At 29.1% G+C, this 26,520-nt stretch overlaps 2 protein-coding genes and 1 non-coding gene across 3 annotated transcripts; 1 reads left to right on the top strand and 2 right to left on the bottom strand.

Annotated features, from left to right (window-relative positions):
• Positions 1 to 1,714: 1,714 nt before the first annotated feature.
• On the bottom strand, positions 1,715 to 5,970 carry LOC129911570 (nose resistant to fluoxetine protein 6-like). The gene is made up of 9 exons (XM_055989402.1): positions 5,554 to 5,970; positions 5,418 to 5,491; positions 5,165 to 5,361; positions 4,616 to 4,731; positions 4,343 to 4,556; positions 2,637 to 2,821; positions 2,445 to 2,571; positions 2,047 to 2,379; positions 1,715 to 1,987 (listed from the first exon to the last, which is right to left on the bottom strand). The coding sequence occupies exons 1-9, from the start codon at positions 5,616 to 5,618 to the stop codon at positions 1,814 to 1,816; spliced, it is 1,485 nt and encodes a 494-aa protein (XP_055845377.1). The 5' UTR covers positions 5,619 to 5,970; the 3' UTR covers positions 1,715 to 1,813.
• Positions 5,881 to 23,523, bottom strand: LOC129909769 (nose resistant to fluoxetine protein 6-like). Its single transcript, XM_055986839.1, has 20 exons — positions 23,456 to 23,523; positions 23,141 to 23,343; positions 22,964 to 23,079; positions 22,691 to 22,904; positions 22,441 to 22,625; positions 22,248 to 22,374; positions 21,443 to 21,775; positions 21,196 to 21,386; positions 19,658 to 19,771; positions 18,408 to 18,598; positions 17,963 to 18,338; positions 17,686 to 17,807; positions 16,569 to 16,768; positions 16,388 to 16,503; positions 16,117 to 16,330; positions 15,861 to 16,045; positions 15,563 to 15,689; positions 15,169 to 15,495; positions 14,625 to 15,108; positions 5,881 to 5,929 (listed from the first exon to the last, which is right to left on the bottom strand). Exons 1-19 carry the CDS (start codon positions 23,499 to 23,501, stop codon positions 14,950 to 14,952), a joined length of 3,546 nt encoding a protein of 1,181 aa, XP_055842814.1. The 5' UTR covers positions 23,502 to 23,523; the 3' UTR covers positions 5,881 to 5,929; positions 14,625 to 14,949.
• Positions 17,510 to 17,581, top strand: Trnam-cau (transfer RNA methionine (anticodon CAU)). The gene has a single exon. It is a non-coding gene; the product is annotated as a tRNA-Met (tRNA).
• Positions 23,524 to 26,520: the final 2,997 nt, after the last annotated feature.

Genomic DNA, 26,520 nt, shown 5'->3' with positions numbered 1-26,520 from the left:
AGTTTTTTGTGATTTTTATCATAAAAGATTTTATAAACTTACCGAGTGTTTGAAGAATTAAATGTTTTTCTCTTATTTAATTCGTTCATTAAAAAATGAATATAGGGACGAAAATCATTTTTTTTTTTTAAGTCAACAAAATTCTAAGTGGTTTAACCGAGTTACATGTTTTATACATTGTTGAAAAGGTATATTTATCTTCTATCAGAAACTGTAAAAAAATCGAAAATGGGTAAAAAATTGTCGAAGCTAGAATTTTTTCAATGGGAAGGTCCAAAAAACCGTTTTTTGCCCGTAACTCCAGATTTTGGAGGTGTTAGGGGATTTTCAAATACCGTTTCGTAATCAGTGCGACCAGCTCTACAAAACCTGATAGGTCTCCGCCCGCGTATATTTTGAAACCTCATTTTTGTAACACCGTGTTATCATAGTTTTTTATTTATTATTATTTTTGTTTTAAATTGTAGAACCAGTTAACAACAACAATTTTTTCCTTATAAGATTCTTCAAAATTTTTCAAAAATAAATAAAAAAAAGGTATGCCATTCTTTAAAAAATAATAAATCCACACATAAAAAATGTTTAAAAATAATTCAATATCAATATTTTTTGAAGAATCCGAAATTTATATTTTAAAAATGCTTCCTAATTTTTAAATTAAGTTTACTAAAATGCACGTACAAAAATTCTTGTTGAAATCGGTAAAGTCTTGTACGTGTAGGTCGTGTCAGATCAGAAATCAAGAAAATGGTTCAAACGACGGTACGTGTATACAAGACTTTGCCGATTTGAACAAGAATTTTTGTACGTGCATTTTAGTAAACTCAATTTAAAAATTACACTGGTTTACAAAATTAAACTTTTTTATTGTTGCCGGAACAAAAATATACTTTTCTGAAGGTTTTCGGTGTGCTGAACTTGAATCCGAAGTCAAAAAAATTCTAGCAGCTCCCGTTTTTGAGATATTACCGTTAGAAAGTGCAGCACTTCGGACCTTATTCTTTTATATAAGGAAAATTGTTTGAGCATATTTAGTAACGGTTTTTATAAGAACTATTTACCACCTTTTTAAATCTGTTTAAATCTCTCCGATATCTTTTTTACTTCCCGAGATATCCTCAGTTGTTTGATATTTTTAAAAATTTTATAATGTCATTATCTTCTTTATGATATATGAAGCCAAACCCACTGACTTCAGTTTAAGATATCTCGGGCAATACATAAGATATTGAAAAGATTTAAACAGGTATCGAAAGATGGGAAATAGTTCTTATAGAAACCGTTACTAAATATGCTCAAACAATTTTCCTTATACAATAGAATAAGGTCCGAAAAACTCAAAAAAACGTTTTTTTGCATTTTCTAACGGTAATATCTCAAAAACGGGAGCTGCTTTTTTGACTTCGGATTCAAGTTCAGCACACCAATAACCTTCAGAAAAGTATTTTTTTGTTCCGGCAACAGAACCCTTGTTAACCAGTGTTATATATGTATATAATTTTTTTAATTAAAATCGTTTGAAGTGTTTTCGAGAAAAACATCTTTTTTTCATTTTGGTTAAATATGGCAAATACCGTGTATTGTACATGCGTATTGTGAATGTGTTCAAAACATATAATTGTTTGTGATAATAGTGTCAGTTTATTTGTAATGTTAAAAGGGACATTAGTAAATTACACTGAAAAACTTGTTCAGATTTTGAAAAATTGCGTTTTTATTTTTTTTTAAGCAGATAGACAGTTTCACTATGAATTCTTGAACGAATTTTTATCCTATTTTATTTATAATTTAAACTTAAACTTAAACTTTTCGTCTAAACTTCTTTTTGTGGATGTGTCGATTGTACAACTGCTGGTGGTTTCTTATCATTTTTCTTCCCGTCTCCAAATATAAACTTTTCCAATATTAAAATAGGCGCTTCAAAGGCAAGCGTCATGTAAATTGCAACAAGTAAAGTTACTCCAAATGCACCCCAGAAACCAAGGAACTAAAACAAATATACCAAATTAGAGAAAAATCCTTAAATTTTTTCATAAAAAAACTCACCATTGTATAAGTACTAAAATACTTAGTAGTTCTAAACATTCCAAAATGCATTCGAATAACACCCATATGCATTAAATACAAAGCGTATGTCAATCGTCCAAATGGCTGCCAAAATGGATGTGACAAACATGTATCAACAACTCCACCAAAACCATAATGACAAGCAAATGTTATCCAACTTAGTGCAATAGCCCACGATACTCGTTTCAAGCCTTCATACATAGCAGCTTCAAATACAGTTCCCTGACTATGTGCATGTAACGTCGGATAGGGTCCAAATATTATGGCTGCAAAGGTGACAAAACAAGCGATCCATGCTAAAAATTGAACAATCTGGAAGAAGATGAAGAATTTATTAGTAAGTTTTGGTGGAAGAGAGAAAAACTGAGTTAAATTACCCTTGGAAGGTGAAATTTCGTTTGACGGTTTTTGTGCATAAAATATCCCAAAATAAAACCAATTAACCAAGATCCACATCTTGTGTGCATTGGAGTATAAGTCAATTCCCATTCTCCATCATTTCCACTGAAAATAAATTTGAACTTGTTTCGAAATTCCTGGGTTTTTAAGGTTTAATCATATGAACTTACCCAACTGACATAGCAGTGAATCCTTTCATGAAAAACACTGCCATAACCCAGGCAATAGCTGCAATTATCAGAGCAATAACGACATAGACCACTTTCTTGCCCCATTTCCACATTGGAATCAGCAAAAGTGGTGACAGAACATAAAGTTGGAAATCAACAGCCAAATACCAAGTTTCATCGTAACACTGCAAATTGAACTTGTTAATCAAAAACTGCTGCTTACAATAAAATTAATACTAGTGATGGGAATTATCGATAGTTGTAAAATATTCATTCATTCGAAAGTTTTAATTTTAATTTTATTTTTTATTCGATAGTTTTTTATTCGATAGTTTTTTCATTCGAATAGTTTTTTTTATTCGATAGTTTTTTCATTCGAATAGTTTTTTCATTCGATAGCTTTTTATTCGATAATTTTTTTATTCGATAGTTTTTAAATTCGAATAGTTTTTTCATTCGAATAGTTTTTTTATTCGATAGTTTTTTCATTCGAATATTTTTTTTATTCGAAAGTTTTTTCATTCGAATAGTTTTTTTATTCGATAGTTTTTTCATTTGAAAGCTTTTTTATAGTTTTTTTCATTCGAATAGTTTCTTTATTCAATAGTTTTTTCATTCGAATAGTTTTTTTTTCGATAGTTTTTTCATTCGAATAGTTTTTTTTTACGATAGTTTTTTCATTCGAATAGTTTTTTTTTACGATAGTTTTTTCATTCGAATAGTTTTTTTTATTCGATAGTTTTTTCATTCGAATAGTTTTTTTTTTATTCTATAGTTTTTTCATTTGAATAGTTTTTTTTTTATTCTATAGTTTTTTCATTTGAATAGTTTTTTTATTCGATAGTTTTTTCATTCGGAGAATTTTTTTTATTCGATAGTTTTTCATTCAATTCGTTTTTCTTATTCGATAGTTTTTTCATTCGAATAGTTTTTTTTATTTGATAGTTTTTTTCATTCGAATAGTTTTTTTATTCGATAGTTTTTTCATTCGAATAATTTTTTTATTCGATAGTTTTTTCATTCGAATAATTTTTTTTATTCGATAATTTTTTCATTCAATTCGTTTTTTCATTCGAATATTTTTTTTATACGATAATATTTTTCATTCGAATAGTTTTTTTATTCGATAGTTGTTTCATTCGAAAAGTTTTTTTAAACGATAGGTTTTTATTTGATAGTTTTTTTTTTCATTCGATAGTTTTTTATTCGATAGTTTTTTTATTCGAATAGTTTTTTTAAACGATTGTTTTTTCATTTGAATAATTTTTTTAAAAAGATAGTTTTAGAGTTTTTATTCGATAGTTTGTTCGATAGTTTTATTCGATAGTTTTTTTATACTATAGTTTTTTCATTCGAATAGTTTTTTTTTTAAATGATAGTTTTTTTGAACAGTTTTATTCCATAGTTTTTTTAAACGATAGTTTTTTTATACGATATTTTATTCATTCGAATAGTTTTTTTTATTCGATAGTTTTTTTCGTTCGAGAGTTTTTTCTTCGAATATTTTTTTTTATTCGATAGTTTTTCCATTCAAATAGTTTTTTTTAAACGATAGTTTTTTCATTAGAATAGTTATTTTTAAAACGATAGTTTTTTCGATATTTTTTTCGAATGAATAAATTATTCGATAGTTTAAATCATTCAGTTACTAACTATCGATAGTTCAAATCATTCGATAATTCCCATCACTAATAAAAAATACCAACCTTAGTATCTTGAACGTAATAGTTATGAATGTAAATCAAAACTGGCCACCAATTGTAGCTATTACATTTACTCTGTCCCAAAGCTAGGTCTCTAAAGGGTCCAGTGTAAAGAATGTCATATATCCCGTAAATTGTTAACATTCCAGCTGCTAGAACAGGTGTCAATCGAATGTAACGATGTACAATATTCATGACAATATTGATTTTTCCATTTCTGAAAGGTAAAAAAATTGGTCAAAAGTTGCTGTTACTTTAATAAAGTAAAGGCTTTACGATCTATCCAAATCTCTGAAACCAATCCAAGCTACTAGAAGACCGCCAATGAAAAAGAAGGAATCCACTACTACTTGGGCCATTGTTGCTGGCATTGAAATGAATGTATTGATCCACTGGAAAGTAAACAATAAAAATAGTGTTTTGAGTGGACTATCTTGAAATTAGAAAGCTAAGGAAGAACTTTTTCCGGGAGATGATCATAGTCCCGAAATTTTGAATACAATAAACCCAGAATCCCAAATATCCAAGATCCCGAAAACCCAGAATCCCTAAAAATCAAAATTCCGAAAACCCTAAATCCCGAAAACCCAATATCCAGAAAAGCCAAAATCCCGAAATTGAGCAAATTTTTCATTTTATTAACTTTTTCGGGCTCCCATTCAGGATTTTGGGTTTTTGGGATTTAGAGTTTTCGGGATTTAGGGTTTTCGGGATTTTCGGGACTCTGGGCTTTCGGGATTCTGGATTTTTGGGTTTTCGGCATTTTGACCCCAACCCGGGACTTTTTCCTCCAGTTTCTCCAAGTTGAACATTTAAGTAACTTACCGAAAAGAATTCATTTTGATTAATCGACGGAATAAAATTATTCGAGTACATGTGATGGTTCATTATCCAAATCATTGATATCACACGAATTGCAGTTAAACAGTCGATATTGTTTGGTGATCGTTTAGTGTTGATTGAGAATAATCTCTTACCATTTGTTAGAACAGAAAATGCTAGCAGGATAGGTTTTGGTCTTACTGTAAAAGTAAACGAAAATAATTTCTGTTCAATTTAGGAACCCCTCAATACTTACTTTCAAAATAATCCCACACAAAATCATACAACGAACTCAAAATCATCAATCCAGTAAATACTCCAAATACCCAACTGCAATCAGAAACTTATTTTGAATAGTTCTTTATAATCCAGTATTTGAGTAAATAACTTACAATGCAACAATATTCATTGTACTATAAGGTGGTGTTTTTCCATTTGTACAATGATCGATTGTCATTCCAGAAAGTGCTTCAGCTAATTCTTCATTATCAGCAACTGATTGTTTAAATACGGAAGCTAAATATTCCGGACTGCATGTCTCAGGAACACATATTCCGATATTTATATCTCTGACAGTTGTGTCATATGATAATCTAGCTGTTGGTTCTTCTGTTTTCAGTGGAATTTTAGCAAAGCAAAATTGACCATTTACTTGGCCAGTAGCTTGAGTTAAAGTTAAAGATGTTGTTACACATTGGTCGAAATTTCCAACATCATAATTGTTGCCATATTGTACTCCGGATGGATAATGGCCCCATGCATCCAAAACTGTAAGAAAAAAAAAGTGAAATTTTAGAATATATTTAACTGGCAAGAATGTTGAAGTTATTTTTGATGAAGATCAGATCACTCAAAAAAATTAATCAAAGAAAATAATCTAAAACCAAAATTCCAAAAAAAACAAGACACCGTTTTAAAAAAACTCGATTTTTCCAAAAAACAAAATTATTTTTTTTCGCATTTAATTTTTAAATTTTATTAAAGCTTTATAAAAACATCCTTTTGTATACCAAATTGTATTAGAATTAAATCAGTTGAGAAAGAGAAAATCTGAAATTACAAAACCGTTCTATGAAAATATATTTTTTTCTAAAATTAAATTTGACAGACAGTTGCCGTTATTTTTGGTCCGAAAAAATTTATTCCAAAAACCCGTACATACTAAGTTTGAAGTGAAACAGATCGACAAACATCCTGACAGACAGATGAATCATCGGGGCCTACTTTTTCTTGAATTCTCTATTATTGTAATAGTTCGGGAGCCAGCCGTCATAGTTCCTAACTCATCCAGTCAATTTAAAATAGTACAACACGTAAATGGCAAGTTGTATGAAGTTTGAAAAACTTTTTGCGGAAAAGTAGGCACTTTCAGTCGCGTTTTTGGTGCTAAGTTATGTCATCGAGTTAATGGAAAACTTAGTTAGAAGTAATTCACTATAGATTAGAAATCAAGTGGTCGGACGGAAAAAAGACTGGGCCCTGGTCTTTGTACGACTAACTCAAAAAACGGTATTTTTGAAGTTGGCTGAATTGAAGATGAGGTACCAAATGAAAGCTTACAATGTCAACATTAAGAATTTGCTGGTCGGACAAACATTCCATGGGCCAAATAAGCATCCGACCACCTTTTTCGAAAAACTATGCAAAATTCATACATTTTAGTTTTTTATACTAAAACTCAACATTTTTGAGTGACATAACATAAAAGTAGTAGGTATCAAATGAAAGCTTATATTCTCTTAATTAAGAATTTACTGGTCGGAGACATTGCGTAGGCCTAAAATGTGTCCGACGGCCAAAAATAGTACTAGAATTTTGAACTTTCATTTGAAAAATGCAAAAAAAAAAAAAATTTAAAAATATATGTATACTGGTCCATTAAACAAACAATATTTTTCTAGAGGATTTTTGTGTAGAGGGTCCGACGTCAAAATTTTACTGGCACGTCACGTTTTTGAAATACTTGAATATACTTGAGGCCAAAAATGCGCTTTTTTTTGCTAAACTATTTATGCACTCTCAAAACGCCATACATTAAGACGTCCTATTACACTGGCCAACAATTTTTAACTTTTTAAAATTTTCCAGAAAGATTTTTGTCAAATTTTATAGATTTGGATTCAGTAAACTCAAAGACATTATTGTTTTTTTTTTCTAGCAGCTTTAGTTTTTGAAATATTTTAATATTTTTCATATTTGGGGAAATATTCATTCTCATTTTTAAGTTTTTCTTATTTTGAGCGTTTACTAAAATTTTCCAGTAAAAAATTTATATTAAACTCAATGTATTTGGGGTCAGTAACCTAAAAATTGCATTCATTTTTTTCTAAAAGCTATCCACATTTTGGGGGTAATTTCGTTCTTATTTTAAAGTTATGCTTATTTTAACTGTTTGTTAACATTTTCCAGAAATTTTGTTATCGAACATAATGCATTTGGGTTCAATAAGGCTTAAAATCACACTGGTGGCTTTCTAGGAGCTCTATTTTTTGAGGTAATTTCATACTATTTTTTTTAGATTTTCTTATTACAAGCGTTTTTTAAGTTTTGTTGGAACAATTTGTTTCTAATGTAATGCATTTCGGTTCAATAAGTAAAATAAAAATACAAACAAAAATTTTTAAATAAAAGAAAATGTAACAAAAAAAAATTGTGTGAATTTCTATGCCTTTTCATGTATGAATAATTTAAAGGCTAGAGCTTTTAAGAAAAAGAACTAATATAATTTTTGGGGTAGGAAAAAATAAACAACGGTCTGGAAAACTTTTGTGTGTTGGGCAGTGTTTTTTTCTCAAAGATATTGGAAAAAGAAATTTATTATGCATAACATATCTCAAAACTTTGATTGTTTTTTTTTTCCAAAAATAATGAATGATTTTTTTACTTTATTCCAGTTTCTTTCAGTTTTCTTCTGATTTGGACGTACAAAAAGCAATATATAACCGAAAAATATATATATTTTTGAATAAACATCAAAAAGAACTTAGTTTTTGAGATAGAATAAATCTGTAAACAGTTTTGAATTCAGCACACTTACGTCAACTATAATAACCCAACAAAGTTCTTGCTCCCGATTTGTTTTTGTTTTTTTGCCGACCATTGTTACGATGCGGTAAAAAAAATATTAATAAACACTTGTAGAGGAGTCAAATTCAAGCATTTTTTTACTATAGGTGAGAGTGAATTTTCTAAAAAAGTACTCAAAATAAAAAAAAAGTATTTAAAAACAACGGCAACACTCTAAGAAGTTATTAATGATAATTTTTTCAAATGTCGTTCAAATATTGTGATTTCTTTTAAAAACGATCAGAGAAACCTTAGATTTGATAAGATATTTCATTCTCTGCATTCCAGTGACATATTACTCTTGTAAAATGAAAATAATTGTAGTCCCGCAGCTTTTTAAACAATTATCAGTTTTAGTCATGGGATTTCGGAACACAGAATTCCATTTCATTGTAAAATTTGGAAATATTAAAAAACAAAGAGAAACAATATGAGCTCAAAATTTTTATTTTTTTTTAATTTAATCATTTTTATTTAAAATTCTATATCTTTATTTTGAATCAGAACCATAATCGCACAATTTTTTTAAAATTTAAACCGATAAAAACATTCCGAAGGCTGTTGACCTTGTGTATTATCATAATAATGAAGATGGAACTTGTACATTGTCACAGCAAAACTTAACGAAACACGTTTTCGTTATCAAAATATTTTTTTTCAAATTTTGAAATTTTCTTTTATCCTTGATTTGGGGGTACAGACCCGATTTTGGCACAGTAAGTTGCAGAGTACGCAGAATCAAAACTTTTACTTTTCAAACTTACATGGAGCAACACTTCGATCCGGTAAACGATTTTGTATCTCTTGTAAACTTAGTAGACATTTTTCGTCGTTATAATTATACCAATTTTCTTTTCGCGGTTCAGGAAAGTGTTGAATATTTTGTAAATGTTTATAAAATAATTCCTGAAGAAAGTCCTTTGACACCGTGACGTTATTTACAACCGAAAAAGAATGAATTCCGCTCGTTAGCAAACTTGCGATCACGAAAAGTGAAAATAACATTTTCACTTTTTAATTTATTTGTTGAGCCTACCGCAATGGGATTAATAAAACTAAACTAAATTAAACTAAACAACACTTCTTTTATTTGTAGCCAAATCAATTAATCTATTAATTTATAACTTATCGACTACTGATATTATTTTAAACTGCTTATTGTCAGTGTGGCTATCTACTTTTGGTCAAAAAGAAAACAACATTTAGTTGGTTTTAGACAGAACATATGCCTTGAGATAAAATCTTAAATTCTTATCAAAAATGTTCAAGTAGTGTCTAAAGTGTGAATTTTTTTTAAATTTTTTTAATTTTTTTAATTCGTGATCATGACATTGCTTTTATTTCATTTTTTTACCCATCCTTCATGGCAGTTATTGGCTTCATGTAAATTTACTAAAAATTTGGAAGGATTTCTGTAAAATGTTTAAAAATGAAGTATCCCGAGAAGTTGAGTTGTCAATTTATTCAAATACTGTAAATAATGTAAATAATTATTTATATTCTTGTACTGTTTTTTAATAATTTTTTTTTTTTAATAAAAAAAGTTGCAAATCATAGCCACAAGTCTGTAGAACTCAGTTTTGTTTGTTTATTTTCAAAAGGCCTTGCTATTATTCATGCGTAAGATCTTTATCGCTTCTTGGAATGATTAGTCGATTTTGATTTTTTTGAATTATTATTCAAAAGATATTAATTTATATGGCAGAATGATTTTAAAACAAAAATATTGCAGTTCATGAGTAAGGTCATAAAACACTTATTGTAATAAGCTTGCGTTATCTGATTTTGAATTAAATTTGGGTATAATTGAAATTGAAATAGAATGAGATAAACTCAAAGGAATTTTATAATTTAATTTGGTTTTTACAAAGAACGATAAGAAATAGAAACTGTATGGACATAGTTTTGAGAGGATTGGTATCTATCTACAGCTATTTAATCACTCTTTTAGACATTATATTTAGGGGAGAGGTGCGGACAGTGAGACACCCTTTTTTTAAATCGGTATATCTTAGAATGTTTTCAAGATAATTTAACGAAACTTTAAAGTCAGTTTAAGACATAATTTATCTTAATGTTGCAAATAAACTTGTAGTTAAAGAATGAATGAGAGCATCACATTGGACTAAAATGTAGAAAAAGTCAAAACGTCTCACTGTTTGCAAAGGGTGCGATCAGTGAGACATTCTTAGGTGAAAAAAAATTAACGAAAACGTCAAATATTAGGCAATTGACAAGTATATAATTAATTAATTTATGTTAGTTTAACCCATTTTTTTAAAAAATGTAACAAAAAGCCCAAAAAAAAAACGAAAGAAAAAACACTACGAAATAATATTGAAGTCATGCTAAAATAATAGATTTTTTTTAAATCTTATGTCTCACTGTTTGCTTTTTTAAAAATCTATGTCTCACTGTTTGCTTTTTAATAATGTCTCACTGCTTACTTTTTGTAATTTTTCGGAAAAATATAAAATTACAAAAAACGAGAAGGAATTCTAATTACATGATATTTTTTTATGAAAGAACATATAAATATAATACATATGTAAAAAAAGTTCTGTCCACTAACCAGATTTTTTTGTGTTATACACTCTTTTTATAACACTCCAAAAACTACTTTCACCTGATTTTGTGTGATATTTTACGGTGTAGGAAAATGGACAGCTTTAATTTAGTCGGGACAAAATTAAAAGACGCAGACGGGGAAATAAACGTTTTGACCCAAACTAGCGTTACTGTGCTTATTTTCAGGAAAGAGAAAAATGGATTGTCTCACTGTTTGCACTGTCTCACTGTTCGCACCTTTCCTACTGATGTTAAACTACATTGCAGATGATTTGATTAGTTCTACATAGTAATATAATATTAGATTGTGGCACGACACTCCATGAAGGAGCAAGGCCTAGTAACTAACAGCTCTCAGCCATTATTGTGTGGGTGTAATTATTTTGCAAGAATGGATGAGATATGCAATATTCAATCCACTCTGAATAGCTTAGAAGATTCAGTTTTTCATGACAATGATGGTGGATCACACTAACAATTGAGTCACAGGGTAACAATCTGCATAAGGATGCATAATTTCGTATGATCAATTTATGCACTTGAAAATTATTTCATATTAAAAAAAAGTTACGCATACGCCAGAGTGACCTTTGTTTTATTCTACCGCAGGCAACATTTGAAAATTTGCTGTCATATTTCTTTTTTTATTCATAAGATCTGGTTCATGTTGAAGTTATTTATTGATAATTCTACTTTAACATTTTCAGAACTTATTTTTTTGTGTTTTAAATCAAGTTTGTTGTATGTCAAAAGATATTGTTTTTCAAAATAATTTTCATTCTATTAACTTCGTTTATTATTGTTCAATATTTGTTTCTCAATAAATATTTTCAATCTAAATTAAATTAAATAAAATTAATTTAATATTCAATCCATTAAAAACAATAGGTTGTGGGTCTAGTCGCGAATATTAATATAACTTATGTAATTATTTTTGATTTTGATTGAATTTATTATTTGAGATTTTCGAATTGGTTGTTTCTGACTTCTAAGAATGGATTTAGCAAAGCATATAAAGCTTTTGACTGGTGAGTCTGATTGGCCTATTTGAAAGAGGGAAATCAAAGATTTGTTAGACTATATCATGTAGGCGCTCTAGATGCGATTGATGGTATTCTGAAGAAGCCGGAAGAACTAGCAGCGAAAGATAAACCAGATTAAAACAGCAATTATAGATAACAGAGCAATTTATATAGAAAAGCAAACAGTTATGCGAAATCCGTGGTAACAAGTTCGGTTACGGAAGAAGTATACCAAAATATCATGGATAAAGAAACCGCACATGAAACATGGGATGCCCTGAAACAACAATTCAAAGCAACTACAAAGGATCAGTTGTTTAAAATCTGCACTGATCTTTTTGCATCTAACTGGAATCCAGCTTAAGATGTATAGATGCATATTGCAAAACTTATAAGTTTGTAGAACGAACTGAAAAAAACAAGTTTTAGTGAATAAATCGGCCATTTTTGTTTTTTGACAAAAATGATATACATACATAAAACTTATAGAAAATTGTATTTTCTCTGACTTTTATCTTAATAAATTTTTCTACATATATGACCCATATTTTTCGAGTTAATTGGGAAAAAAACTATTCCCTTACTCAGCTTAATAGCCCAGTAGAATTAAACATTTCAAATGGAAAAAAAATAGATCGTGCAATTTTTTTTCATAGGATGATAGAGGGGATCACTGGGAGCTTAAAACCAGTTTTTCGGGAAAATCGATCTTGTGCTTGAGCCGCCATCTTGGATTAAAGGTAAAACACTTTTTAGTGAATAACTCGGCCATTTTTGATTTTTGACAAAAATTATATATGTAAAACTTGTAGAAAATTGAAAAATGATGTCTAGCAAGACAAGCAAGTTTTTGAATTTTTCAAATCGGTTCATTAATGCCTGAGATGACCAATTGTTTATAATAAAAGCTTAAAAGAGAGAGTGAGTTATAAACAATTGGTCATATCTCAGGCATTAATGAACCGATTTGAAAAATTCAAAATTCAAAAACTTGCTTGTCTTGCTAGACATCAATTATAATATTTACTAATTTTGTTTAAAACGACACTTACCGATTTTGAGATAGTTCCTTTTGTTTATAAAATTTCATGAATTTGCAAAAACTAACATTGCAGCTAGATTTATCATCCCCAAAAACATATAAAAACACTCCCATATTGCGTTGATCTTAAAATCTATAATCAAAGCGGGTATAAAGTTTAAGCTGAGTAGGGGTATAGTTTTTTCAAATTAACTCGAAAAAAATAGGTCATATAGAAAAATTTATTAAGACAAAGGTTATAGAAAATAAAATTTTCTACAAGTTTTACACATATAATTTTTGTCAAAAATCAAAAATGGCCGAGTTATTCACTAAAACGTGTTTTACCTTTAATCCAAGATGGCGGCTTAAGCACAAGATCGATTTTCCCGAAAAACTGGTTTTAAGCTCCCAGTGATCCCCTCTATCATCCTATGAAAAAAATTGCACGATCTAATTATTTCCATTTCAGCTTAATTTTTTGTACATCCCGACTGGGCTATAAACGTTATACCCGCTTTGAGTATAGATTTTATGATCAACGAAATATGGGAGTGTTTTTATACAGGGTGTCCCAAAAGTTTACGTCGAAACGAAAACGGTAGATAGGATAGGTGATGACAGTTATCAGAAAAATAATAAAAAAAATCGCAGCCATATATTTTGGGAGTTATGGGCATTTGAAAAAAGTCGAAAAAATGGTGACCCTGTGATGGTTTTTCATGTGCCGTGACTACAAATCTTAATTTTTCTCATTTTTTTCTTTTGTTACGGAACCTTGAATAACCCTGCTATCAAATGCATTCAAAAATTTTAACTCACCTGCATCAGTTTTAAAGAAAATATTACTTTTTTACCCAACTTAGTACTAAAAAATTTTACATGACTCTAATTCAATGAGCCGTAGTGTAAAAAAAATGCACTACGATGTTTCGGCAAGTTACCTTAAAAGTTGGTGTGTTCAATTCTCTTTTCAAAATGGTATAACATTGTTGGGAATATTTCATAAATAACCGAGATAAAATTTTTTTTCTTAAGAAATCCGACTTTTTTTTAGGTAATTTTTCCATATTATTTAAATTTTTGTATTCTGAAAGGTTCTGAAAGGGTACAAAACTTGAATAAGAATTTAAAAATTACCTCATAAAAGAGTCGGATTTCTTAAGAAAAAAAATTTATCTCGGTTATTTATGAAATATTCCCAACAATGTTATACCATTTTGAAAAGAGAATTGAACACACCAACTTTTAAGGTAACTTGCCGAAACATCGTAGTGCATTTTTTTTACACTACGGCTCATTGAATTAGAGTCATGTAAAATTTTTTTAGTACTAAGTTGGGTAAAAAAGTAATATTTTCTCTAAAACTGATGCAGCTGAGTTAAATTTTTTGAATGCATTTGATAGCAGGGTTATTCAAGGTTCCGTAACAAAAGAAAACAATGAGAAAAATTAAGATTTGTAGTCACGGCATATGAAAAACCGTCACAGGGTGACCATTTTTTCGACTTTTTTTCAAATGCCCATAACTCCCAAAATATATGGCTGCGATTTTTTTTATTATTTTTCTGATAACTGTCACCACCTACCCTATCTACCGTTTTCGTTTCGACGTTAACTTTTGGGACACCCTGTATGAGTATAGCGTTTAAAGTAGCATTAAACACAAAAATTAATAAATAACTTCAACACTTTCTCTTGTTATGCTTGATATTTTTAGAAGAGACCTATTTCACCGGAAGAATTCGAATATTGTATTCACAATTCTTAAAAAAACTACTGTCACCTTTAAAATGATGTTTTGCGAACACTTTTTTTAAATTTTAAAATTTTGTCCAGCCAAATTCGCACCCGTCCGTGAGCCGATAGATGGATAATATTCCTATATTATTCATGTTTCGTATGTTTCCATACTTGCAGTTAGGCTGCTGTTTTTCCGTCAATTCCATTATTATCTTTGAACAACAACATCTTGAATCCATTATATATTTTGACCAATTTTTTTCGCTAAGGTAAGTATGTTCGAATTTTTTTAACTAGAAGTTTTAGCTATTTGTAGAAAAAATGTTACTCATACACCAGAGTGACGATATCAATTTAATTCATAAATATTAAGCTGGAGCGGATAATTCTTCTTCCGTCGTCTTCTTTTTCACCGCTTTCTTTCGTAATAAGCATTTTTCTAAAACTAAAACAGGATATTCAAATGCCAAAGCCATAACAATTGCTGCAACTAATGTCATTCCAAAAGTGCTCCAACAATATAGGATCTTCAAAAATAAAATTGAATAATAGTTATACATGATTGATATTGAAAAATTGGTGCTTACCTCATTATAATCAGAAAAATACACTGGCGTTCTCATCATTCCAAAATGTATTCCTAAAACAATCATATTTGTCAGATACATTGAATAAGTTAAACGTCCCAAAGGCTGCCAAAATGGATGCGATAGAAAAGTATTTAAAATTCCACCAAATCCAAAATGACAAGCAAATGTTATCCATGCTAAGGCAATTCCCCATGCAAAGTGTTTCCAACCTCCATAAAATGCAGTGACTAGAACTGAAGAACGACCATTTTCGGTGAAGTAAGGTCCAAAGACACTGCCAAATAATAATGTAAGACTTATTACCCATAAAATCAGTTGAAGAATCTAAAAATGTAAGGAGAATGGAGAGAAATAATTGTGGAACTTTTTTTTTCAAAGGCGAAAGTTAAACCTTGGGAATATGGAAAATTTTCGTTCGGTTTTTATGCATAAAATAGCCAACAGCTAACCCAACTAACCATGGAGGACATCTGGCATGGGTTGGGATGTAAGTTAATTCCCATTTATTTTCGTCGGATCTTACAAATTATAAGAAAAAACTTTTTTAGAAAAAAGTTTTGGAAGTACTGAAAACTTGTTTCCAATACAAAATTCTCTCCAAAATCTTAGCTCGACCAAATTTTGGAGAGAATCTTAGATCTTTAAAAATGTTTTGGAAACGAGTCCTAAATTTCAGTTATTTTACTTACACGTTTAAAAGTCCAGTGAATTGTTTTGAGATGTAAACCGTCATAACCTGTCCAACGGATATAAGAGATAGGATCAACAAAACAGGGCTAAATGTTGTTCCCCATTTCCACAGTGGAATCAAAAGAAGCGGTGATAAAACATAGAGTTGGAAATCAGCTGCAAGATACCATGTTTCATTATTACACTGAAAATATAAGGAAAATTCTTCAATTATCTCAATGAAATCTAAAACAAAAAAAAGTTTGTTAACTCAACTAATCCATCTGGATGATAGTAATTTTGAATATATAACAGATTTGGCCACCAAGTGTTTTTGTTGCATTGATTTTTTGACAAAACAATATCTCTAAACGGTCCAGTGTAAATAAATTCATTTATGCTCATAACGAATAAGATTGTGGCAGCAACAACTGGTGTCAAACGAATATAACGATGAACGTACATCATTCCAATATTGAGTTTACCTTTCCTTTAAAAAATTTATAAGTCAGAAATGTCAGAATTATTTTTAACCAAAAAATCAAACGTTTTATCCATTTTTTGCAAACCACTCCAAGCTGCAAGTAGACCACTTATAAAGAAGAACGAATCAACTCCCATTCCAGCATTCATAATGTACATTGACCATAATGTTTTCGACCACTATGATAAAAGATAACTTTATAAAGGTTTGGTGTTATGACAATTTTTAAAGTTTTTTTTCTTACAGGTAGATTGTCAATTTCGTTGATCCATGGAATAAATGAAGTATTGAGGTAAGTGTGAAAATTTATAATCATTATCATTGAAACAACACGAATTCCAGTGAGACAGTCAATATTTTTTGGAGATTTGGTTGTGTCGATTGCAAATATCTTTTTGCCATTTGAAAATATCGAAAATGCTAAGAAGATAGATTTTGGAGATTCTGAAATGAAGTTAGAGGTTTAAAGAAATTTTATTAGTAACTTCGAAAATGTTCAAGGATCAATATATTTCAGATTTGTAGGAGAGGTACAATACGTCCCTTAATTAAATTAATTAATTAAATGCTAATATGCTGCGCAGACCAAAAAATTATAGCTTTTTAAATTCTTTTCAATTCCACAAACTTGTTGTTTTTTTTTTTCAAAATTCCGCTAAAATAAGACTGAACTTAACGGACGAAAATAGGAAAATTATTTCTTTGATGTCTAAAATTGTAGATAATTAAATGCTAATTTATTTTGGAAAAATGAATTTTGGAAATTTCGGAATTGTAAAACTAACTTTTTTACATTTTTCATTTTGCCAGTTATTGTAGGTTTAGAACAATTTTATAGCTCCAACACTTTTAAAATTTTGCAAGATTTTGTTTAAAAAAGATAGTTCAAAGCTTTCAAAATAAAAAAAAATGCGATATTCAATTTTTTTTGTAAATAAATTTGATTTATAACCTCAAATCAGATGAAACGTGAAAAACTCGATTTTGTAGCTCGATCAGTTTTCTGTTTATTCAAGAATCCGCTAAAATAACGGTCAACATTTTTTAAAAATATTTTTCTTTACTCGAAATTCTTTTCCTATACTATGATTTGATAGTTGGGTCCTTTTTGTAAGAAATTCTCATATGTTTTCTCTAATTAGAATTTGAGTAGTCAGGATATCATCAGGCCACTGGATATTACACAGCAGAGTGGCGCAGTGGAAGCGTGCTGGGCCCATAACCCAGAGGTCCGTGGATCGAAACCATGTTCTGCTATAATTTTTTTGTAAATTTTTTTTTAAAGCCTGTTCAGTGCAATATTCTTCTTTATTTAACACAAAGATTTAAATGGCCTGAAAATTATTAAATGTTCAACTTACTTTTATTGTTAGTAGTACAGGCATCATAGATTGAACTCAAGATCATAAATACTGCAAATAAAGAAAATATTGCTCTACAGAAAGTGAATATTAAAAAATAAAAAAAATGTGTAACATTGAAACTGCAAAAAAATATTGGAAGGTATCAAGAAAAAAAAGTCTAATTTTCGTTGAATTATGACATAAATATTATAATATTTCCAGTTCTTGGTACAATTTTTTTTTAGATTTTTGTATTTTTTGCAGTCTCTTTTTAATCAAATCTATACCAACTCACATTCCAAAATAATTTATTATCTTCATCGGTGGTCTTTTTCCATTCGAACAATTCGAAACAGATATCTCTGTAAAATTTGTACTTCCATTCGGCTGCGAAAATACAGATGTTAAAAATTCCTCACTGCAACTATCAGGAACGCATATTCCAATATTTATTTCAAAATCATTTGGCAATGGAGAAAGTCGAGCAATATTCTTTTCCAGTGAATAAACATCATTTGGTTTTATTTTGGCAAAACAATATTTTCCATCTACCACGGATAAATCTTCATCATTAAATTTTATAGATGTTTTTACACACTGATCAAAGTTTCCGGTATCATAAAAGTTTCCATATTCAATACCTGATGGCAGTTTGCCCCAAGAATTAAAAACTAAAAAAAAAAATCAAAATCAAGTTGAATATTTGGTTGATCTTATTTTACTCTGAAGAAAATGCTTACTTCGATTTACTTTCGGGCTTGGATAGTGATTTAATAGAGCAAGCATATGATCAATGCATTTTTGTGATGAAAAAGTTAAACTTGAATTGAAATTAATATCATTTTTGATGTTTTGAAATCTTTCACGTAACGAATCCCAAAGAAAATCACTTGACACTGTTACATTATTTAAAACTGCAATTGATTGAACACTTTTTTGCAAAGTAATAATAATAAACAATATTTGAATTATTAAAGTCTTCAATTTTATAAGCATCATTGTTTTGTTAAAAAAAAAAATTAAAAAAATCTAACCCATCACTTGTTTTAATCAAAAACTAGTTGAACTGTTGATTTAAGTGTCTTAATGTTGACTGGAATGATTTTTTTTTAACCAATTCTTTTTTGTGGTTTGTTTATCTAAATAAAAGTAAAACTTGTTCATTTAAACAAGTTACATTTGAATAAATTATAATTGAAGTCTTATTTGCAAAAATAAAACTGGAAGCTATTTTAAAAATTTGAACTAAATTTTAGACCATTTCTTCTTGAATATTCGATGAATACATTTGAATTCAATCTAACATTCAACATAATTAACATTTCCAGTTGACTTATCATTCGAACTTACCTCGATTTTTTGACAAAAATCAAGTGTGAGTTTTGTAGTCTACGTTTAGTTTATTGATGGTTTAGGTAAAGCGTTAATGTATGGGGAATTTTTTATTTTGATTATTCGTAATGGTATAACAACCAAAGACTTTTTTAAAACACTTGAGCACTAGAGCAATGTTTGCTCTTTTTGAATTTTGTCTTCTCTCGAACTAAAATAATTTTTGTTACTTTCTTTTAAAAATTGCTATATAAAATTTGATTAAAAAACAATTTTAGAATTTGTGAGGGAATATTAAAAATTAAAAAAGTTCTGGGGCAACTCTTAAATTTCGATTCTATAATAATGAATTAAAGAATTGCTTATGATCTTAGAGGAAACCAATCCAAATGAACACCATTATACTTATACCAGCATTTTTGTAAGGAATGAAGACCGTTAAAAGCTCTACATAGTATACATAAATTTTTTTCTTAATTTTTTTTTCTTTTGTCCAATTCCACATCTGGATTGAATATTTTGTAAAACTTGATAAATTGATCATTAACAATAAAAAAAAGTACGTATACGCCCTAGTGAACAACTTTTTTTTTTGTTGATGTTTGTTTATTGATGATGTTTCTTTGTTGTTGACGGAACATAAATAGAAAATGCTTACTTGTTGATCTTTACGGATACGGAAGTCTCTCGTCCATTTTTTATCAGTATCTTACACAAGTGACTGAAATAAAGGATATCTTTTGCATTGAAATATCGAAAAAAATGTCTGCATCTATTGCCAAATTCTGCTCAAAACTTAGATTTTGAAGGGTCTGTAATTACTGTAAAGGCAAGGTAGTAACTTCTTATTTTCTTAAAAAATAAGGAAAAAGTTGGTAGGAACAATGTTTTTTTTTATGAATTTTTTTAAATATCTGATATCTCAGTCAAAACTAATTATGATGAAAAATTGAAAATGTAGTTGGGGGTACTGTAATATTGGAAAATGGAAGATATTTGCCTTGCTCCAAGTACACAAAAAAGAGTGGTTTTACCTTAGGTACGTAAAAGGTTATAATAACTTAAGAACTTGAGGAACTATTTTGAATGCTGCTAATTTGTCACATTTATCTTTTACCGAAGTTTTTAACCGGTTATTCATGAACCATATCGTCAACTTTGTTTGAAACAAGGGTGAATTTTTCATTCAAAGACGGATATTCGGGTTTAAGAAAATTTTATAAAATTTTGCAAAATTGTAGATACGAAATTAAAATTGATTACACAAGGTTTCTGGTTTTTACAAAGACTAAAAAAAAACTAAGACTAAGAATCAGAAAACTAGTTTTTTTTCTAAATTTTTTGTTTAGCTCTATTTTTAAAACTTCGCAATAACGGTGGTTTTAAAAATGTTTCAACAGAAGATTCGTATATTAGAATTTTAGACTCTTCAAATTGTGTTAAAAATTTTCAATAAGACCATTATTTTTCCTACCCAAATACAGCCTCTCTAAATTCGGTGGAAAAAAATTTGAGTAAATTTAATATTAAAAAAAAATCATGCTGCAAAAAGTTTTTGATTGAACTTGGAGTAAACTGAATTGAAATTGGAACTCCGTTAACATATTTAGAAAAATAAATTTCTCCATAAAAGCAGTGGAAGTGAGACCACTGTAGTTTTTTCTCTGAGCAATATAAAAACATAGCCCATACAATACAAATACCACTCTCATCGAGACTTTTTTTCCAATGCATACCTAATATAATTCACTATATAGAAGTGTCTTTTTAATAAAAATGGCTTCATTTGTTTCTTCTAATAAAATTTTACAAGAAAACTTTATTTATATATCTTTGAAAACATAAACAATTGAAATTACTACTATCACTTAATAGATAAGTATATTTTTAACGCCTGTTTACGATTTTCCACTTTAGCCTTAAATTCGTTTCAAATCTGTAGCATATACTCAGGCGAGCCTTTCTAGCAAAGCTTTTTCAAGAACATACAAAAGCTTTTAACAATGATTCAATTATTTCTATTTTTTATTAACAACGCATTTTCTTATATGATATCGTTGCTGTTATCAAAAACTGTATTTTGCATTTTTATTAATTAATTTTCTTAATTTCTAACAAATTAAAACATTTGCATAGTTATAAATCTATTGTGAATTTCTTAAAACTAAATAAATTAAATTAATTTAATTAGAAAGTTTTCCATTTTGTGTTTTAGATAAATCAAGTACAACTTGATTCAAACCGTTTGATTCAAGTGATTTCTTATCTGACTTTGGTTTTCCTCCAAAAATGAATTTTTCCAACACAAAAATAGGAGATTCAAATGCTAATGTTACCAATATAGCAAACGTCAATGAAATTCCAAATGCACCACAAAGTTGAAGCATCTAAAATGAAAAATAAGTTAGTACAAAAAATTAAAATATATCATAATACTCCTTACCATGTGATAATCCGAAAAGAATATCTCCGAACGAAGTGTTCCAAAATTTATATTAATAACCGTCAAATGTATTAAATACAATGCAAATGACACACGACCAAAAGGTTGCCAAAATGGATGTGACAAAAATGAATTGATTAATCCTCCAATACCAAAATGACATGCAAATGTTAACCAACATAATGCAATAGCCCAAGAAAATCGTTTCCATCCTTCGTATAGTGCAGCTTCTAACATTGAAGCATTACCTTCAGAATCAACTGTGAAATAAGGTCCAAAGACAATGGCGAAGAAAATAGCTAAACAAGCTATCCAACCTAGAAGTTGATAGATCTGGAAGAAGACGAAATTTGTTCCAAAATTAAAGAAGATAATGAAAAATAAAGTCCCTTTCAAATAAATTGTAACTTTTTTTTTAAGCAGCGTAGAAATATGATTAAAGAGTTATATAAAAGGTGAAATAATAAGCTTTCAGATGATGTAAAATTTATTATAGCTTGTCATATAAAAAAATGGATTTAATGATGTAAGAAGATAAACAAGATTGATTTTTTTTTTACTATTTTTGATGCAATTTGATTGGTTTCAAAAAATTCTAGCTCTTTTTGTAGATGTCGTGCAGACATGATTGATATAAATATTTTGAGCTATAACAATAGGTTTTCAGATGGTATACAATTTTTATATATGTAAAAAAAGGATTTAAGTGTGTAAGAAGAAAAATAAGTTTGATTTTGCACTTTTTTCATGAAAATGGTTTCATTTTTAGCTAAAATTTGGGTAAATGATAAAAACAAGAGCTTACCTTTGATATCTGAGACTTCTTCTGTCGATTAACATGCATAAAGTAACCAAATCCTAATCCAACTAACCAAGGAGAACATCGAAGGTGAGTTGGAACGTAAACCTTTGCCCAAGTATTTGTATTGGTTCTTCAAAAATTGATCAAAATTTTGTTAAATATTTAGAAAAAGTTGTTTTTAAAACTCTCCACTTACCCAGATAAAAGACCAGTATAACTATTTTGATAAAAATTAACCATCATCCATGCATTTGAACCAATTGACAGAAGTAGTAATATCGGAGCAAATTTCTTTCCATATTTCCACATCGGAATCAGAAGAAGTGGAGAAAGGATATAAAGTTGGAAGTCTACGTTCAAATACCAAGTAACATCAAAACACTGTAACGAATAAGAAGAATTTCATTCAGACTTTAAAGTTCTTCTAGAATTACTGAAATATTTACCCTTGGTTCCTGAACAAAATAATTTGCAATATAAAGTAGAACTGGCCACCAATTTTCACTAGTACACTGAGCTTTATCGATATAATCTATCCTCATTGGACCGGAATAAATCAGTCTATTAATACTGAGCTTGTAAAGAAGTACAGCAGCAACTGGAGGTGTTAGCCGGATGTAACGATGAACGTACATCATGATAAAATTTAGTTTACCACCCCTTTTGTCAGAAAAAAACATAAATAAAAATGCTAGAAATGCAAATTTTACTGAACTTACGTTTTATCTAATTCCTTGAAGCCTAACCATGCAACTAAAAGTCCACTTATAAAGAAGAACGTATCAACTGAAATTGTTGCATTTCCGACTACCATTGACCAAAAATCTGTGAACCACTAGAAACATAGAAAACATTTGTTAGATATTTCTGAAAATGAATAATTTTTTCTGACATACTGATTGCATATCAATTTTATTAATAACTGGAGCAATTTTTGTCTGCATAACAGTGTGACCATAAACAATCCACAACATTGTTATCACGCGAACTCCTGTCAAACAGTCAATGTTGTTTGGTGAACTTTTGGTATTGATTGTAAATAGTTTCTTGCCATTTGTTAATACCGAAAATGCCAATAAGACTGGAATTGGAGTGGATTCTAGAAAGAAATAATTTATTTAGACACCTTTTTGACACTTTCTTTTAGCAAAAATGTATTTTTTCGACATTTTTTCCACAATTTCTTTGAGTTCAAACAGTTAAAAACTTACTTTGACAGTGAACAGTGAAATATTCGTACAATGAACTTGCAATCATTAATGCTCCAAATATTGAAAAGACAGTTCTAAAAGTGTTAAAAAAATGTTCGTTAAAGAATGTCCCTTTTGTACCAGTTGAGAAAAAACTTACATTCCAACAATATTGATTGTTTTCAGCTCAGGTTTCTTTCCATCCGTGCAATGGTCAACATTAATATTTGCCAATGCACCATTTGATAACTTATTGACAGCTTTTTGAAAAATATCCGTCAATAATTCAGGACTACAGCTATCTGGGATACATATTCCAATTTTAAGTTTGAAATCACTGGCTTTTAAAATAGCTCTGTCAGTTTTAGTTGATTGTTCTTCCAAATCAAAAATTGTTGGGAGATTTTTCGTTGGTTTCGAAGTTAAAGGAATATTTACAAAACAATATTGACCGTTGACATTAGATTTATTTAGAATAATTGATGTCCTTGTGCATTGATCAAAATTTCCAAGACTATAGAAATTACCAAAAAGTATTCCAGATGGTAGGTTTCCCCATGAGTCGATGACTGTAAGCAAGGTAAGGGTTTTTTTTTATTAAGATAATAAACAATAATTGAAAATTTAATCGATTGTATTTATAAAAAAGATGAATATCTATTAGTGCTTGAAATAAAATGGAAATTCCATTATACGTGTGCCAAATTTTGTATAAGTACATTTTTAGTAAACTTAAATTGTAGATAAGATTTCAGAGTTCATACTGATAGATGAAATTGGGATTTAAAATATTTTGTTGACACAATAATGTAATGAATCGTATCTAAATCCCTCTTCGTCAGATCGTGCGTCAATCTCGAAGTTCTGATATTTGCCAAGTATTTAATGGTTATGGCAATGCTTCGGGCAAAAATTTTCAGGATATTCAAGATGAATAGATTGTCGAAAAATAACTGATTTCAGATTTTTCAGTACCTATTCAACTTTAAGGACTAGTTGTTAACAAAAACGACTTTTCATAGATTTAAATCTAATAAAATTTTCTATAATTAAATACTAAAATGGCCTTAGTTCTTGGAAATATCGCTTCTCAAATATGTTTGTCAATTTTTTCAAAATCGAATTGTTTTTTTTTTTTTTTGTCAATATTGTTTTCAACATAAATCCTGCCCGTGGGGAATTTTGTACTTTTCTTTAACCGAATTCGTTTTAAATCTATTACACATGTTGTTTGGATACTGACTCTAATAGGAACTTCAAGTTTTTGAACATTGAAATTCGGAACACCATTTTGTGTTAAAATGCACAGAACTGCATTGCAGTAAATAACTCGGTTAAAGTCCATTTTAGGTAAAAAAAAATTATATCATGGATCTTTAAGAGTACAAAATTAATATAATGGGACCAACGTCCTACGCTTTCTCGCTAAGATTTACAAACATATTATTCTTACACAGGACAGATATGTAACTTATCAGAATCAAGGTCTAAATCAGAAGATTGAAAAATTTTAACGATGAAAAGATTGAGCAAAAGACTGCGAAAAGTCAGAAATAATTTGTAAGCTCATTTCTTGATGAAAAGTGAAGCATATTAATATATGGGAAATAAGCAAAAATTTACAACTTTTTTAAATTCAAAATGGTGGCCAGAAAAAGCGTTTTCAAACTGTAAATTTAGCTAAATTGATGTCAAAAAGTCGTGAAGCATTGTCACTGAAATAAATTGCACGACTGGGTCGCACGTACTTGCACTTATGGTTAAAGTGGGTAAAATGTTATAGTTTCTGTTTTGCAAAATTCATAAGAATCATTTTAATTTTATTTTGTTAGACATTTTATAAATATGTAATGCAGAAAAAATTGTTTTTTAAAGTATATTTAAAATTTTGTTTGACCTCCAAATTTGATTTCGTGCTGTAATACCAAACAATTTTTGTGAATTTTTTTTGAAAAAAAAAAAAAAATTAAAATCTTTAGAGTCGTTTACATATTTGAAAAATAATTTTATCTGTATAAATAATTTGAATATTTCATCAAAATCGGTTGAGTCGTTTATGAATAAGTGAGAAATCCAGAAAACGGTTACAAAAAGTACCATTAGTTACAGTTCGAAAATATTTATTTTTCTTATTTCAAAAGTTTGATCTTATTTGCAAACGAACTCATACAAATCATCATCATCATATAATTAAACGGCGAACACGAATTTTGTGGTACAAAATACGCGGCCCACAAAAATCGAAGTGCCATAAATTATATACCGAACGATAGGAAATGCTCTCGAGATGCGCATAATGTTTTTTTTTAAGTGAAGTAGGTAAATTAATTAAATTAAAATTCGATATTTCAGTAAACAAAAAAAAAACAACTGGAATATCTGTTGGAAAATTTCCAATCGACTGGAATGAAATGTCATTCATAACTGAATGAACGAATGAAAGCATTCGGCAAAAATCAAAAAACATTAAGGTGGTTTCACATTGGTGTGTTGTTTTATGATCGCATGTTAATCTATGTTTCCACCTAGCCTAATCCGAGGTTTAGCTAAGTAGATTTAGAATAAATCTCGAGATTTATTCTAAATTTACTTAAATTAATCTCGGATTTAGGGTAGGGTGAAACATAGTATAACTATGGTTAACTTTCATTGTTTTAGTTATCTAAGTTAAGAAGTAAGATGTTTGTTTTATTACCATGTTGTTAAAATCTAATTCTATTAAAATCGAGTCTATTAATATTACTAAAAAGGTAACCTACACCAAAGGTTATACCATACATTTTTGCTTTGCAGTATTTTTATATGAAATCACTCAAAACCTGAATAATGAAACCAATGAAATCTATCTTCGTCCTTTTCTCTCTTGAAAGAACATAAGAATTTGACAGTTCCTTGACCATTTTTCCAAGTTTTCACTGTTAGACGTTTTCATTTTTGCATAAAAGGCCCTAATGTTTTGTCGCACACCAAATGCCGCATGACAAAGCTTGTTTCTTATGACTTTATGAAGTTCAGGGAAAACTAACAAAAATGTCTTTTTTGTTCCTAAAAGTCTTATCTACAATGACTTAAAAAGTGAAAAGTGG

Source organism: Episyrphus balteatus, chromosome 2, assembly GCF_945859705.1.
Source record: "Episyrphus balteatus chromosome 2, idEpiBalt1.1, whole genome shotgun sequence".
Classification (NCBI taxonomy): domain Eukaryota; kingdom Metazoa; phylum Arthropoda; class Insecta; order Diptera; family Syrphidae; genus Episyrphus; species Episyrphus balteatus.
Note: the sequence above shows the minus strand (reverse complement) of the source record. Positions and strands in the feature narration are given on the sequence as shown.